General features: G+C 35.4%; 1 protein-coding gene and 1 long non-coding RNA gene across 2 annotated transcripts in view; one reads left to right on the top strand and one right to left on the bottom strand.

Annotated features, from left to right (window-relative positions):
• Positions 1-8,729: 8,729 nt before the first annotated feature.
• On the top strand, positions 8,730-11,119 carry LOC129369415 (uncharacterized). The gene is made up of 4 exons (XR_008606941.1): positions 8,730-8,786; positions 9,751-9,785; positions 10,418-10,508; positions 10,672-11,119. It is a non-coding gene; the product is annotated as an uncharacterized LOC129369415 (long non-coding RNA).
• A 637-nt stretch (positions 11,120-11,756) lies between these two features.
• Positions 11,757-17,584, bottom strand: part of gpc5a (glypican 5a) — a 116,095-nt gene continuing 110,267 nt past the window's right edge. Inside the window, exon 9 of the mRNA XM_055045254.1 lies at positions 11,757-12,172. Within this exon, the coding sequence (XP_054901229.1) occupies positions 12,033-12,172 (140 nt within the window). The 3' untranslated portion in view covers positions 11,757-12,032. The remainder of the gene's footprint in view (positions 12,173-17,584) is intronic.

Raw genomic sequence — 17,584 nt, forward strand, 5'->3', positions numbered from 1 at the left:
ATGAGTGAAGGAGGGATGCAGGGGATGAGGTGATTTATTGTAAAACCTGTGCTCTTGTTCTGTCTGATAATCTGGAAGCAGTAGGTGGCAAGACAGCAGAAAACACTATATTGATGAGACTGTTTACTCCCTGGTCAGAGAGAAAAATAACATGATTCCAGCAAAACAGAGCTTGGGTAAGACTGGGATTGTTTCTCCATGAGGGGAGGATTGTGGGTAATGAGTTGCGTTAAGTTTTCATTTACAATTATTATCTTTAAAATAGTATGAGGAAGCACAGAAACAGAGCAGCAGGGTGGGTCAGTTTCATGCTGAACGATGTCATCTGCCCTCTTTATGTCTGTGAACTAAAATCAATTATGAATAAAATGAAGCACAGACATACATAAATAAATGCAAGGCTTCAACCTTGGTATTGGATTTGAGCTGCAGTGTTGAGTAACATGAACCTCTGGTCAGAAAAAATGTGTTTGAATTTTTCTAACCTTGGCAGGTCGACAGCAGTACTTGACATGAACTCCACTTGCTTGTACTGGATCTACAGGCGCATGCTTTGCTTTGTAACAGTAATATATTTTATGTTCTCATTTGTCGTTGGCAGGTGGATGAGTGTGGGAGGGATTTACGTTAGAGTTCACAGAGCGCTGCAAACCGCACATCGACAAACACTGGAAGTGATGAAACAGATCAAAGCTTCAAACTAATGCCTGTAATTTTACAAGCTGTGCCTTCCTCACACAAGCATAAAAACACAACGTCTAGAACTGGTACCAGTATTTAACCACCCTAAAATGACTGGGATGTGGAAATAAAGAAAATTTTCATTACAGCTCAAATATGTGCAGTTAGGATTTAGTCCGATTTCAATTTCACCTTATAGCAGCTTTACATGATGATAATCTCTCACAAATTAGCATAATTCATTAATTAATGCAGACAAGTTGCTTAGCACCAGCAGATTAGTGTGAAGAGGTGAGCACAGTCCCTTAGAAAAGCTTAACACCTAATCTGAAAGCTTTTGTTCTAAATAAATATCTGATGAATGTAGTTGTATTTTTAGATACATGTTATGTCTCTCTTAGTGTTTTCACAGTGTGATTTCATACCCCAGTCTCAGTGTTTTTTTGTTGTTTTCTTTTTATTCCATACATCTTCTCATCAACTCTGACCATCTTTCCTACTTCTGCAGGAGACAGGCAGAGCTGTCATTCTGCCACCGCCAATGGTCTCTGCGGTGATGCTTTGCTCAGTAATGTGTTTTAATCATCTCCCACACAAAGCGTTCTGCACGTTTAATTGTGGTCTCATCTGACCAGAGCACCTTTTATCATGTTTTTTCTTCATGGCTTGATGCAAGCTGCAAATGGTACTTCCTGTATTTTTCAAACTTCCATGAAACCAAAGTGTGCAGATTACTCAACCAACAGCTGCCATGTCAATACATTTTCCCACCTCAGCTGTGCATCTTTACAGCACTTCGAGAGTTACATTGAATCTTTTGGCTTATTGACATTTTGACAGCTTGGAGATGAACAGTCATTTGCTGGTAGGTAGTATACTCTTTCCACCCAGATGATGGACTGAACAATGTGCTGTGAAATGCTTAAAGTATGGGATTTTGTTTTGTAACCAACCCTGTCTATCTGGTGGGTTTCTTAGTCTTCATGATGCTGTTTAATAATATTTTATATGTTTTTTCTTTCAGATTTGCATGGATGTGCTGCTTTATGGTGATCTTTGACATAAAATTCCTAAGATTACTGAGACATTTATGGTTGGAACATGCCAAAGTAAGAAAATCTTCAGTGGGTTTAAAATGGTATTTATTACATCAAGAAGATGCTGTCTATATTCTGCCACAAGTTTGTGATCCAGTAATGTTAATATAGCATAAAACATCTGGGGAATGATTCCTGATCCCTTCTAAAAATGTGCTATAATTAAACATTTGAGGTTAGAAAATTAACTTAACCTACAGGGTGTAATATTTAAGTACTAATGTGATCACTGGGTGAAAAGGTGAACCTCCTGTTGGCTTCAAATTAAAAATTCATGTGGATACCGTCCAATGGTTTTATATTACAAAGATCCAGAGTTAATGATTTTAACAAAAGTGGACAAATACATGACTATTGATGTTGGAATTTTAAACTTTGCATTTGAATAATTCAAAAAGGCATTCAGGAAAGTTTATTTAAAATGTATTGTGCAACATCGATTCTGATGCAAGTGGAATTTTGTTTTGTACAACACGTTTCTTTGACACACTCTGTGTACAGAATATTTAAAAAGAAAATAAGATCTTTGCCAGAAACAGAATTACAAATAAAACTGCATGTTTTCTGGGCCTGCACTGTGATGATTACTACATGAATTGAGGCTAAACGTTAGCTATTGTCAAGGTCACATTAATTGTCTTTAGTGAAACAGAAACCTTAATGGGAAAATGAAATGAATTTCTGTATACATTTAAGCATAGCTCACCGCAATTCTTCTTTGAAGGTCTCAAGAGTCTTTTTTCAGCATGCAGAGACAAAACACTAAAACCTCACAAGTATCTGAAGACAAAAATTAAAAGAGTAATAAGAGGCAAAGTTGTTAAAAAAATTACTCCCTAAATAGCTGAACTAACGTTAACAGCTTAACTGGTTTGCACATTCGTAACTATATTACCCCAAAACAGATATTTTCCAAAGAAAAAAAAAACTAATCTGTTGCTTGTCAAACAACAAATACTTAACTGTGATTTTACGTATATGAAGAGAAATAGAAAAAATGTGCCAATATTCACTTTAAGGTATTAAAAAGTTTAAGTCACATAAATCAATTATTTGTATCAAATATGATACTGCTGATGGGACTGCTGTAGACCTTCATGGCACATCGACACAACTGAGTTAAGATTTAGGTCTATAGATTTCTTGGTTGATAATCCATCAGTGAAAATATTCCTACCCTGACTACCTGAACAACTCAAGAAAAATGCTGGCATTGCCTCCTATTGTGAGATGGCTCCCATGTTAAATGATGTAGAATGTAAAAGCACACACCTCATCGATCATGTTAAATAACCCGAAACATGATTTCACTTCTTTGCTTTTTACCAAGTGGATTTTATCAAAGGTTTTATTTGTAAGTCTGCACAAAAGATGTCCAAATTCAAGATATAGACATTGACTATGAGTGGACTGCGCAGTCAGCTGAGCTGTTTAATCACAGATCTCTTTTTGTTTTCACCCTGTCTTTCATTCAGCTCTTCCCTCTGGTTGTGACTGCTCACTAAAGCGTGTGATCAGAGATTTAAGTGTCGGCATGAGGGCATAGTATGGTTCAAATCACTCAAACAATAGACAGCTATCTTTACAAAGAGAATAAAAACGGATTTTCTTTTACTTCACTGTTGCTAGTCATGAGTAGAACTTGTTCAAAAATCTTTGCTTTTGGATAATAAAAATAATAAATGTGTCATTAAATCTATTGAACCTCTCTATGAAGAAAAACAAAAACATTCACATTTGTTTATTGTAGTGGATTTGCACATTTTTCTAAGTATGTGAAATTATTATTTTTTTGTTCCAAACATAAGGTTAAATTCTAGATATTTGCTAAGGATGATTAATAGTCTGCATTTTTGCTGGATTACATCATATTGGACTTATAGGTCAAGTTACAAATTTCAGAGTTTACTGCTTTCTGGCTAAATAACTAAAATTAGAAGTCAATGCTTATATAACTGAAAACACCAAGTATTGTTCCTTTAAAGTTTGTAACAATCAGACTAAAATTTTATCTGCCTGCATTTTTTTTTGCAACATTAATAACACGCAATGGTTCTAATTAATGCAGCTGAAGAAACATCTTGATTTAGTACAAGCTAGATTGAGTTCTGCAAGTGCAGCTTAAGTTGTGACAAAAGTAATTTTATACAGAATATCTTTGTAAAAAAAAAAGTGTGCAAACAGAAGGGAAAAAACTCTTTCTAGTGTTTGCTTTGACAAATATCTGCTCAAAGATGATTTGGCATGTTTGGATGGAGGGTAACGCTTTCTGGGTGCAGTCTAATTAATGTGACAAAAATCTCCAGGATCCATCCTCTTTCTTAGTTTCTCTACAATTCAGTGATAAAAATCAAAAACTAAATCAAACTTTAATAATCAAACTTTAATAATCCTCTTTACTTCAGGTACAAAAGAAACACCATAGGCTCAGATCTATATTTAGCCTCTGAAAACCTTTGTCTCTGAGACTACTGGGTGTCAGCGGAGACTTAACACTGTTCTTTAGAGGTGTCATTACCCTGGCTGTTCAAAGTATAATACTGCTGACTACGAGGGTGGCAACTTGTGATATAATTGGTTTAGGGAAGAAGCAGTCACTTTTCCAGAAGTAACATTCTTAATTTAAGGTTCTTAACAAGTGAATATCACCATTTGGGAATTCGGTTTGATGAGAAAAGAAGCAGAGAAAAAGAGAAAAAGCAAAGCAAGTCATATGAATGAGCACTGAGATGGTAATTGGCACAACAGGTAGCACAAAAAGCTTTGACTGCTTTTCTTCTCCCTGAACTCCTCAATAGGTAAAAAAAAACAAAAAAAAGTTGATAATAATTATGACGTACAGATGCGCAGAAGTTTTTAATTTAAAATGCAATCAAGCAAAGCAGCTAAAACATGCAGTTGAAAAAAAGACTAATGTTAAAGTGAAAACCATTCATAAATCAGAGGATCAGCTGCAGAATGTAACTTCTATAAAAAAACATTTATGTATTTATTTATTATTTTTAAACTGGCATGACAATGAAATGAGCTCCTCTACCTTCTCCCAGTGCTAAACACAGAAAACTGCCATTCGTCAGAACAACCAATCAGAGCCAGCAGGACGGCCTTACCGCTGTCAGTCATGCTTGTGTTTACGCTTCTCACAATCTCCCCCTCACTCTATGGTATGCTACCAGTTTCTTCTCGGTAGCACAGCCTGCTTTGAATTCTTAGGCTAGTTAGCATGGCCACTGATGACAGCGGATAAACAATTTTCCTGTGAAGCTAAGTTGTTTCTCTGCTGTCAGCTCATTGAGCAGCATGTACATGAAATTGATTGACAGCACTAGTACTGTCCTCCAGACTGACTGGTTGTTTCTGATGGCGAGCATTGGATTTCTGCAGATGGCAGGAGGAACTTGATCTCTTCACATATTATCTATCACATTCTGTACTTTTACAGCATAGTGACAGTTTAAACAAATATGTAAAAATATTTTTTTTACCATGGTAACTTACTGCAGCTTCACTTTATCCTTCAGATTTGTTTGTTTGCTGTTATTTATCTACAATTTAGTTTTTTTAGTAGGCTACATGACTGTCAGGAAATAATTTTGCATCAAAAGCAGTTTTATTGGTTTTGTATATAATCTTTAGTTATATACAAAACCACTAGATTTGTAAGTATTTTTCTTTTTTGTACCATTACTGTATTCCTGAAGTTTATAAGAATACCTTAACAAATGCAATTGAAAGATGAAAACAGTAATGTTATAAACAACCCTTAAAGGTTGTTGTTTAACGGTTGAAACAACAACCTTTAAACACCTGGAAAGTCATTGTGGGATTTATATGACGATTTTCCTTGATTTTCTCAGGGTTTTAGGGATCACCAGGGGACACAAGCCTGAATTTGAGAAGTCAGACCTTAGCCCTAATGTAGCATAAGCTCAGCTCTTATTTTTCAAAAATAAGGGTTTAAATTTTTCAATTGAAACTATAAAGGCAAAACTAGGCTTAGGAGAATGGGTATGTACGTATACAAATCTGAGAAAAGTTGAAGGTTTCAGAGAAAAATTTGATGGAAATCTTCAGAAATCAACTTGAATTGCATGTTTGTAGCCATTTGTTCGTCACCACTAATGCAGTTTTAACTTGAGTGCAGTCAGACTGCCAGGAAAAAAGAAATTGTTTTTTCCTAAATCCATTTGTTGTTATCCTGAAGGCCAAAAAGAAAGATGCTCGAGACAGAAGTGCAATCCTTTGCTCATGTCCTGTTGAGACAAACATCATTTCACTAAGACTTGTTGCTGTTTGGTCCTGTTGTAAATGGCAGACTTCTCATCTTTAACTCATCTGGACTATTTGTCTTCCTTGGGGTTTTAAAATATCCATCATGTGTTCTTGTCCCATTGGAATAATGAGACTCGGAGTATAGCTGAAATATCTTTAACAGTTCAACAGCATAGCAAATTCTGACAACAGGCTCAGACAGTGTTCAATGAAAAATACACACAAAAAAAAACATTTGACTGAAGCCACATCCGAATCCAACTAAGTGAGAATCACTGGAGAGAGGATAATTAACATATTATATGTATTTTGTACAGGACATATTTTAACTTAAAATATCATGGAATAAAACAATAGATAAAAAACAAAATTTCAAGAACAAAAGGGCCTTAAATCTGTGATACACTTCTTTAAATCTATTTTTGCATATAGTAAAAATAACGCATCTAATTTTATTTGGAAAGTGCTCACTTCTGAAGTAATAAAAATACACTTTTTTACTACCATCAAGTGCTTTTCTCTCCCAGTCATTCACCAGGTGTGCATGGAAAACATGAAACAAGTCTTCGTTTACATTTATCGGCACAGTAATCTGTTAGCAACACACCAGTATTATGCAGTCAGGAAGCAAGTCGAAGCAATCAAATTTTTCCTCACTCCTGGCTCCTGGAGCTATCAGCCCCCCTCCAGGCCCATGAAGACACCGCTGGATTGAGTTTGAAAGATGATAATAGACTCCTGAGGAAACTAATCTATTTCTAAAGAAGAAAGGGGTATGAATTCTCGCACATGCACCCATCTCCACCTGTCCACTCTTCAGCAGTTTTCACCCTTGCAGTTGTATTACTGCGCAGTTGCTTGATTAAGCCATAAAGCATAATGTAATTTTGATTTTTAACAGTACAAAAGGGGAAAAAGGGTATTTCATACATACCTCAGTTTAGTGTGTTTTTATGCCCTTGCATAAAAAAGTAAATGCCAGTTTTAATACAGAGTAATTGTTATAACAGCCTTTTATAAAAACTCAATTTCACCATATACAAATATTGCAACGGCAGGAGAAACAGATAAAAAAAGAAAGACAATCTGTACTGTACTGGGAAGTATTGTACTTTGCAGAAGTACAATAATGCATAAATATTTACAGAGTATTTACTAAATGTACAGTAATACAGTTCATTTCAGACCAAACATTTACAGCACTGTCATTGTCTTATCTTTCTTATTATAAATAAGTCATTATTTTCTGTTTACCTTATCAAAAATAACTGCTGTTTTCAAGCCAGAATATGCAGTTTCACACTTAGCCCAGGAGAAGTTCTGTCCAAGTCATTATTATATTGTAATAATGACGTCCACTGTCTTCCTCATCTTGGGGAAAATAAGCTTAACATCTAAATTTAATGTTTAATGGAGCAAAAACGCAGCTGCTACAAGTCCAAGATCATGTGTACACTGTAAAAAAGGAACCTCAGGGGTTATCACATTAACAAAAGAATATCATGTACTGTTAACTAAATAATTGCGTGTTTGAGCCAAAAACATGATACATTCATGTTGCATAAACAAGATATTCCACAACTTCAACGTTTATAAAATTGAATCATGTTGAGCGAACATGATTCATTATAGTCAGACCGATCCTATGCTGAAGACCACGAGTGAGATCACGCGATATCACGCAAGTTCACGCAAGATTACGGGAAATCACGGGATATCACGCGAGAATACGCGAGACAATCTGTTTTTCTCGCAAATGGAATAAAATGTATTCAAGGTGAGATAACGTGATTCAATTACGTCAGCTAGATCTTCCGCCAAAAAAAAAAGAACGTCGGGGCGTATTACATTAACAAAAGAATATCATGTACCTTTCACACAATAATGTTGGGTTTGAAGCGAAAACGTGATAAAATCATGTTGGATAAACAAGATATTCCACGACTTCACATTTATAAAATTGAATCATGTTGAGCTAACATGATTCATTATAGTTAGACTGATATTGTGCTGACGACAACGAGTGAGATCACGGGATATCACGCGAGAACACGCGAGACAATCGGTTTTTTCTCTCAACTGGACTAACGTGATTGAATGACGTTATCTCAACTTGAATACATCTAATTCCTCAAGCTCCCAGGCGTCTACCAGAGGCCTGGGAGCGTCCTGCGCAGTATCTATATCTATATATCTATATCTATATCTATATATATATCTATATAGATATATATATAGATATAGATATATATCTATATCTATATATATATATATAGATATATAGATATATATCTATATCTATATATATATATATATCTATATCTATATCTATATATATATATATATATATATATATATAATATATATATATATATATATATATATATATATAGATATAGATATATATATAGATATAGATATAGATATATATATATATATATATATCTATATATATATATATATATATATATATATATATATATAGATATATATATATATATATATGTTTTTTTTTATTTTATTCAATATCAATATTTGTCAAAGTTAATCTAATAAAAAAAAACACAGTGACGTCAGTTCCAAAGCGCTATTGTGTCAGACTCATCTCCCGCTGAAGAGGATCCAGCGACATCAAGAGATTACGGAAAATCACGCGAGATAACTGGCTTGCACCTTGTTGGTTTTTTCAAGGGCAGAGGGGAGATTCCTGGCGTGCATCTACTTAATTTGAAGAAGGTAAGAGTCAAACTATTTTCATCTAAATCCATATAAAAATATGTAACTTAAAATTTCTCTACCATTTGCACCATTTTCTACTTGTTCCATACTTGTGTCACATTATTTCATGTTCTGTAGATTAAGTCGGTTAGGTTAAGGCAGATAGCTTTTTGTTTACATTTATCGCCGCACCATGTTAGGTACATTCTGTGCGAAAAAACTCTGCAGAGCCATATGTAGTGTAAGGGTCACAAAGCTGCTGCCAGAGACACAAATGGACCCCAGAAATGTCACAGTTTTGCTCCTCCTGAGCTCCCTGGAGGTTTAGTGGATTTTTAACACACGGATCTAACATCAGTCTATTTCTAACTATTTTAATTCTATTTCAGTAATGTTACTATGGAGGTAAATGTAGATACACACACACTTTGGTACCTTTCTATCATCATCGAGATTCTTAATTAATTATGGTAATAAAAAGTCCTACATTTCAGTCGGTGAAACCTGCAGAAAGCATTGCTTTCTGAGCTTTGTTAAATGTTCCTTAAATACCTGTTAGTTATGGATTTCTAGTATATTTTGTCAGGCTAAAACTCTCAATGGATTATCCATTATTACAGACTTGAGCTTTCTATTTTTTTTCTTTAAAATACATATTCCTCTGCTGTAAAGATGTTGGGTTTTTTTGGACTCTTCTTTGTTGTCCCCAAATAATTGTAGCTCAGAAACAATATTGAAGTTCATTGGTTTAATTTTGAAATGTTGATGTTTTTTTGTGTTGATTGTTTGTGCTCATTTTGACCTATGTTACTATTGCTTTCTACCATGTTCAATTCACCATTGTTCTGCACAAATGTGCTTGCATACAAGTGTCCAGTGGTTATATTCATGAGGCATTCAAGGGACTTGTACTAAAAGATAAAACTCAGTTCAGTATGAATTGCATATTTTAATGGCTGAAAATATATCTGATCTCTTTCAGAACATCACCTGATCACCTGTCTGTAATCCACCTGCGTAAGTACTGGTCAAGGGGCTCATCGGCTATCAAGTTATAGATTTCAGTGGCTAATAGTAAGTTTTGCCAGATCTAAAGTGACTGAATGTAGTGTTAGAGAGCTTATAAAGCTAGGGTTCAGCTAAACATTTATTTGGCCAGTCTGTTTTATTTGTCTTTATTTGCGTGGGGATGTGGAAATGTAAGGAGTGTAGTCTCTCTCTGTCTCGTAGATATGACCTGTTAAAACATTTTACACTTAAACACCGGCATATGCGACGTTATCCATGCCCACACATAGACTGTCCATGTACTTGTAAGACATGGAATGCTTTGCATATTCATTTAAGTAGAAGGATATAGACTGTGTTGACCATTCTGTACTTTTCACATATTTCTTTGGTGATATATTCATGTCTTTATTTAAACATCCAACAGCTTCAGTTAGATGTTTAAATGAGATGTTAAACTCAATTTTAGTCATGGCATAATGAAGGGATACTAACAATTTTAAATATCTTTCAAATAGACTGCAAGCCACTGATCACTTTTGTTGTGACTTCCTTTGAATGTAGCTATGTTTTCAAGTGTGTGAACCTATACTGCTGGAGTTTTGAGATTGTTCTCATTGTTTTTTGATCTGCATATTTAGGAAGACACTGCTGAGGTCAGACGAGAGTGCATCCTCAAAGGTCTGTGTGTACCTAAATGAAGATCCAGAGAAGCTGGTGAGGGAGTACATGGTATGTTAAATTCTCTTTGTGTTTACAATAGAACTCCTAAGAGTTGTTAAAATACTTTCACCAACTAAGGTCCATGAGTGACTCAATCAATGTCAGTCTAATTTATTTATTTAATTACATGTGAATTGTCTCCCCCCCCAATACCCTTCCCTAACTCCCTTAGGACGTTGATGAATGAAATGGCCAAAGCCGAGACTGTCCTCGGAATCGTCATTTGAGCAGAGGGTGCCGATCCTCATCTGGATGTTGGGATTGTCCTGGAGGGGGTGGAAGTTATGAACAGCTTGGGCAGTGTATCTTCTGCAATAGTGATGCTGCTGGGACTAATCTACGCACTAAACTTGAGCTACCCTCAAGTTTAGTGCGTTCAGCACTCAACTTGCTCAGTAACTCAAGCATACCTTTGAAGTAATACAGAAAATAATAATGAAATTGGATGGAAAGAACTTATCAAAGAAAGCACAAGTTCTCAATATGAAACTCGCTGCTAAGTTGAGTAAAGTTTCATATGGAAAATGAGTGTTTAAAGTCTGCAGTAGAAAAGATTTATATTGTTACAGTTCTCTTAAGTTGAGCAACTATACTGACATGTTTTATGTTGTAAAGAATTGGCTGGAAATGAAACTGTAACCTTTTGTAGTTGTTTTTTATTTCAATGTCCAACTCGGCTGTGTTTTGTGCTGTGTAAAAAAACAATGTATAACAATTTTGAAAATACAATTGTGTTGTACCTTTTCTAATTGTTGAGTGTTCTTCCTACACTTTCACCTAGTGCTATCTTAAAATGCTTGATTAACGCTTGAAAATATGTCTTTGAATTAACGTCATGAAATAATGGAAAGGATTTTCACATGATTAACGAGCTGTCTTTTAGCATGAAGCATATTTGTTGAGCTAACTTGCTTTTAGTGAGTTGGACCTACTGAATCAGGTAGTGTGAAGGTACCACTGTAAAATAAGGTGGTTTCAACTAGATTTACATTCATCTTAATGAAGTTACATCAATGATTTGGTCCTAAACATTGCAGATTAGTTGGGCGGGCTGTATTGCATTACACTGGGTCACGCTATAGTAACTGAGTTAAAGGAACCTTTAAAACATATGTTGAGCCAACACATTTCATTTGAATTTGAATAACCTTAATGAATGGAGTTGAGCCAACTCATTTGATTTACAATCATCCATTGCATTACCATAATTCTGGTTAAGCCAACATATTTGGTTTAAATTAGAACAACCTTAATGAATTATGTTTTGCCAACTCATTTTATTTATATAAGAATAACCACAATATATTACGTTGAGCCAACATGTTTGATTTAGAATCACCCATTGAATCACCATTGTAACAAGTTGAGCCAACACATTTGCTTTACATTGGAATAATCTTAATAAATTAGGTTGACCTAACACATTTGCTTTAAATAGGAGTAACACAAGTACATGGTGCTGAAATAAAGCAAAGTAATCAGGTGGAAATCCTTTCCATAATTTTTTTATGTTCATCCAATGACTTATTTTTTTCAGTGTAAGCAAGGCAATACTAGGACCCAGATGGCTCCAGTCAGTCTGAGGCTGTGAGATTTGCCATTTATTTCTGAGTCCTTGGCAGGTGGATGATGATAATGATGATGTTTGTAATCACTGGTCACATCTGGACTCACTGCAGAGAGAGAAGAGATGAAAATTACAGTTTGAAGGATGCACAGTAACAGCATGACATTAGGAGACATTGCAATTTTACATGTTAGAAGGACAAGGACGGTTTATTTTAGATTTTTTACATGTCAATAAACATAATAAAGAAACAGAGTCTGTCTTTCAGTCCGTCTTTGAAAGTCTTTCTTTTCTTCTCTATGAGAGATTGTTCAGGTATATGAAAACTGGGTTTCCTCCTAAGACATGAAAATACAAAAAAATCAAGAAAGAATAACATAAGAACGTTGTATGGTTATCACTCTATACCAGAAGGATTATTTGATCTTATTTTCTAAGGAACTTTATATCACAGCTGGAGAAGTAGCTCCTTTTTAAAACTATTGCTAACTGCTATCATTTCCATGCCCTAGAAACATATGTTAATGAAGCCATGTAAAATACTGTTTGCTTTTTCAATTAACCTTTATGTAAGCAGGAAAAAAGTGCATTGAAAAAAAATGACAAGGTATAAAATAAATTGGTGCATGTCATTAAATCAGGCTGGAGAACTTTTAGTTTGGAGGTAAGAAGAAGTCAGTGAGATTTATTCAGTTAATTTCAACATTTTCTGCAGCAAGTTCCAGGAAAAGGAAGCAGAATGAACAAAAGCCTTGTTACCCATTTCAGAGCAAATGGGACAGAAAGCAGCAGCAAGTTTTGTGAGCAAAAATATAGGAGTCAATATTTCTCAGTGCAATTCCAGTACAGACAAAGGCCAGCAGAAGTCTGAGTAATGCTTTGTAAATAAAAGTTAACCAATGGGAATTCTGTCGGGCAGCCAGACCATGCCGCTCCATCCATAATTATAATAACAATGGTTTACTGATATTGTGCAGTTTGTAATGAACTTCAGAGAAGAGGAGTAGACATGGTCAGAAATTCTTACTAGGTAAAAATGTTTTTGCTACTTAACTACATCCATTTGTTTCAGTTTAGGCTGGATAGTGGCATAGTTGTTGGCATGCCATGCAGGAAGAAACTCCTCAGTTTGAACTTTGACCTGAGTTTTTCTTTATATGTTCTCCTCATGCATAAATGGCTTTCTCGAGCTGTCAACAAATGTCAACAATAGGTTAACAGGCAACTCTACATTTCCACTCCACATTGAGACAACCCTAAGTCACTTGTAAAAGCATTCAAGGTCAAGGTTAAAATTTGAGTGAAGACAGCATTATATATTTGATCAAATCCCATACAAGGAATTCATGTGGCATTTGATGGAGCAACTTATGTTGGATAGTCATGTTTTTCATTTCCCTCTTAATTACAACTGAAGCAATAATGCCTCATACATCTTTTGCAGCTGCAATACATTAGCGCCCCTGTTAAACCATTAGGGGAGTGTGTTAATTTTCCACTACCCTATAAATAGCGAGCTGATGCAACCACAGGGCACCTTCATCCTCCATCTCATCCCCTGGAGATGTAGCAGAGAGCATCCTGGGTGCATCTTTGTGTCAACAGATACAGAGAGTTTATGGCAAGGTGTTAAAAGTGTTAAAGCCCATTCAATAGCCTCACAAACTAGAGTTGTGAAAGTAGTTCACGAGAAGAAGGACTCGTTGTCTTTTCTTCTGTGTAGAATCCACCTGTTTGTTTTTTTTTCTTAAACTAACAGAGTGAAAGTCAATGTCAAGTCATCATGACTGGTTTCCGTATAAACAGTTAAAAACAATGAGTCAATATCGCCTCCAGTTCTAACATTAGAGAACTACAATCAATACAACAATTCGATGCACAGATTTACTGTGACGTAGGAAAATGGATCAGGAAGCCTTAAACATAAACAGTAACCAATTCACTCATCTTTTTTTTTTTTTTTTTACTTTTGAAAATGATTCCCCGGATTGCCAGGCCATGAACTCAAACACATCCACGTCTTGATGTTTTTAAAATTAAACCTAAGCAGTCATCAAGACAGACAGCTGCACCACACCAGCAGTCAACATCCATCTTGTTGTTTACATGTCGTTGGAGGCCTTTAGGGCTGGAGGGGAGAAATTCTGTGTACCCTGCAGTGTGAAATAGAGCATCCTCTTTAACCCTGCTGATGAAGCCTCAGTCTTCATTGTGAATTTCTTCCCTCGGGGAAGGAGTGAGGTTGAACCCAAATAGATGACCAGCTGCTCAAGGATTCTGGAGTTTCTCGCTTAGGCCCAAGGGTCATAAGTCTGTCATGGGCTGAATTAGTCTCACCTACACCCTCCCAGCTCTCCTATCAAAGTTTATCTCAGTGGCAGAAAAATAAGACCAGCTGTAGATGCCATTTGTACTCTATGGATTCAATTCCACTTTTTATGGTGTGGCACAAATGGAGTGTAATTCCTTTACCAAGAACAGAATCCAAAGCAGTTACATGATTTTGTAAAGACAAAAAACAATCCTAAATATATGTGCTGTCATCTAATTCAGTGATTATGTAATTTAGATGATGTCAAAGAAATATTTATAAAGTGCCAAGTAAAGCAAACACACTCACACACACATACACATTTTTCACCAGATTTAATGTGTCATTTCTGCATGTATTATTTATTTAGAAAGATTTGTACCTCTTGTGAAAGCAGATGATCAGATCCGGTCAACTGCCTATTGATTGCATACCACAGAGCTCACAGGATAGCATACAGCTCACTGACAGGTTTTACACAAAAGCACTGAACTGAAGTCTTCACTAGGCTCCTCCCATTGAAGATACAATGTTTATAATGCAGGAACAAGCTGTAGACAGAATAGCTGAGTATCTGTGATGATGAATAAACTATGCAACTCACAGAGAATAATCTTATTTCAACTGCTTGACAGTTTGTGTGAACCTCAACAAAACCCATGAGCATGAGCTCTTAATTTAGAGTAGATAGAATAGAAATGTCCTTTATTGTTTGTTTCTCAGCCAGAAAATATTAGGTGTAGCAGCAGCAAAGTGACAGGCAAATGGAAACATGCAAATCCACGCAAGGTTAATTATAACAACAAAAACAAGACTGTATGGTGAAAGTAGGCTTTGAACATAACAAAAAATACCATACTGTTATTGAATTGAATACTCAGGTAGCCAATAAAACAGCAAATATTCAGCAACACGTTTGATAGTTAAATAAAAGACCAGGGAGTACAAATAAACAACAAAACAAAAACTACAAATTGTCATTCACAATAAATCAATTATAAAATGCATTAGATATATAACCACTCTAATTTACTTTCACTATCTGACTGAGGCACATAATAAGTCAGCTGCACAATGGAGATAATTTCTGAAGAATATTAACATTAAGCTCCTGAAACATTTTGTCCTTGCATGTTGGGAGCTTAAAAAAAAATGTATAGCCTGCATATTTTTTCCCCAGTTGTTAGCTGGGGTCAGGTCACTCTGCTGCTAGTCAGACCTTAATGATCTTATGTGTAGGTCATTAATTCTTGGTCAGACATTTCCACTTGCACCATATGTGGCATCTCAGTGTCGAAAGGCTCATGCAACACAGCCAAAATACTGTGTGACAGGCTGGGAGATGAAACTGTGCATGCTGCAGACATGGGAAGATAATACTGAAGCTACCTGCATATTTTCCAACATTACATTAGAAGGTGCCTTGTTGAACCCAAAGGCAGATGCAGATCTCATTATTAATCCCTGCTTGCACTTATTTATTAATAGAAAGTACTTAATTCAACAGTCCATTATAGCATTTGTGGTCTCTCTTTGAATCTGTCTTATTTTGACCACATTCAAATAGTTTCAACCATGATGACGCCTAAATCCTTCTTCTTGGGTGTTTTGAAATCATTGTTGAATTGAGTGGGCTCAAAAATAGTTTTACTTGAATGTCTCTAAGTATCTTCATAGATATTGATATGATGTAATCCATTTTGAAACAATGCAACCATCACAGTGGGAATTAGGGTAAACAAAAAGTAGGCAATTTTAAATTACACAAGATTATATATTTCTAGCATACAGTAGCTATAATGACAAAGGGTACAACCTACAAAGGTAAAGTCATTAGAAATAAAAACTGAAGATGTTCAATCCTCAAAAAATATTTCTCCAACAAACATTTTTTGTTGCAGGAAAAAATACCCATTTATGTTTTTCACACATAAATGGGTATTTTTTACCCATTTATGTGTGAAAAATAATGTTTAAACTCATAAAATAATTTCTCAAAATAACATAACAAATGCAGTCATTGTCATTTGGCAGGCACATACTTGATTACAAACAAATACATGTTACTTAATAGCTCTCTGACAAACACACACACACACGCGCGCACTCTATTGACTTTGCACTGCAGCTATTATTATACACAGCCATCAATGCAGACTGTTCTGGCTCTAAGTGGGTTGACTTTATAGATCATAATGACGGTCCAGACGAAGGAATATATTACCTCAATAAAAGAACAACTACATCCTCAATGTAATAACCCAGGAGAGGTAGAACTATGACTCATTAAATGGGGAATTTGGTCTCCAATCACTGAAAGCTGAAAACAGCTAAAATGACCTTGCTTTTTTTGACATCCAAGAATGAAAAATTTTAGAAATTGGTCTGTAATTATATGTTTTTGGTCAATTGGCTCCAGAGAGGTTAGGCTGTTTGAAAAGGTCCTCAGGCTGAGGAGAGACACGTGTCAGGAAGTGAATCCCTACAACAGAAGAAAAATCAATGCAAGCTGGATTCTGATGGCTTGGACCAACAATGATCAATAGCATGCTAACTGCTTCATGAAAAATGTCTAACTGCAGTGGCAGAAAATGTTACTGCAGATTTACACTATCATATTTTTAGTGTTTCTATATGAGTTTTAGAAATCACTTGCCAAACACACCCTCCCTTTCACTACTGAGTTTTATTATTGAGAAGAGTTATCCAACATGGAAACAGTCAGCTCATTACCCTTCTCTTTCAAAAGCTGCAGCTTGTTGTTGATCCAGTTGAATAAATTAAATGGCAGACTAATCAAGCCGCACAATAAATGACACGATAAAGGAAGTCTCACATTTGGAGCATGAAAAGTCATAGAGTTTTGTTGTAAATTCAACATAAATTATCTTATTTAATGGCATTTAAGAGTGTAATATTGCCACAACCCCAGTCTGAATTCCCTGTCTGAATATAATTACAAAAGCTTTGCAATGTTGATTTTACTGCAGATGCAGACATTTTATGAGTAGTGATTTATGTGGCTGTGACAGCAGCTACAAGCAGCAGACACTTTACAACAGGGACTTTTTGGGGGATTCATTATTAGAGAGTTCCAATTACCACCTCCATTTAGTGAAGAAAAACCCAAAGACAAATGGAAAGCTTATTTAACCAAAGCTACACAGTTTTTATTTTATAGATTTTTTTTCTAGCTTACCCTGGCTG

The sequence above is a fragment of the Poeciliopsis prolifica genome, unplaced genomic scaffold (genome assembly GCF_027474105.1).
Source record: "Poeciliopsis prolifica strain line A6 unplaced genomic scaffold, Auburn_PproV2 SCAFFOLD021, whole genome shotgun sequence".
Classification (NCBI taxonomy): Eukaryota; Metazoa; Chordata; class Actinopteri; order Cyprinodontiformes; family Poeciliidae; genus Poeciliopsis; species Poeciliopsis prolifica.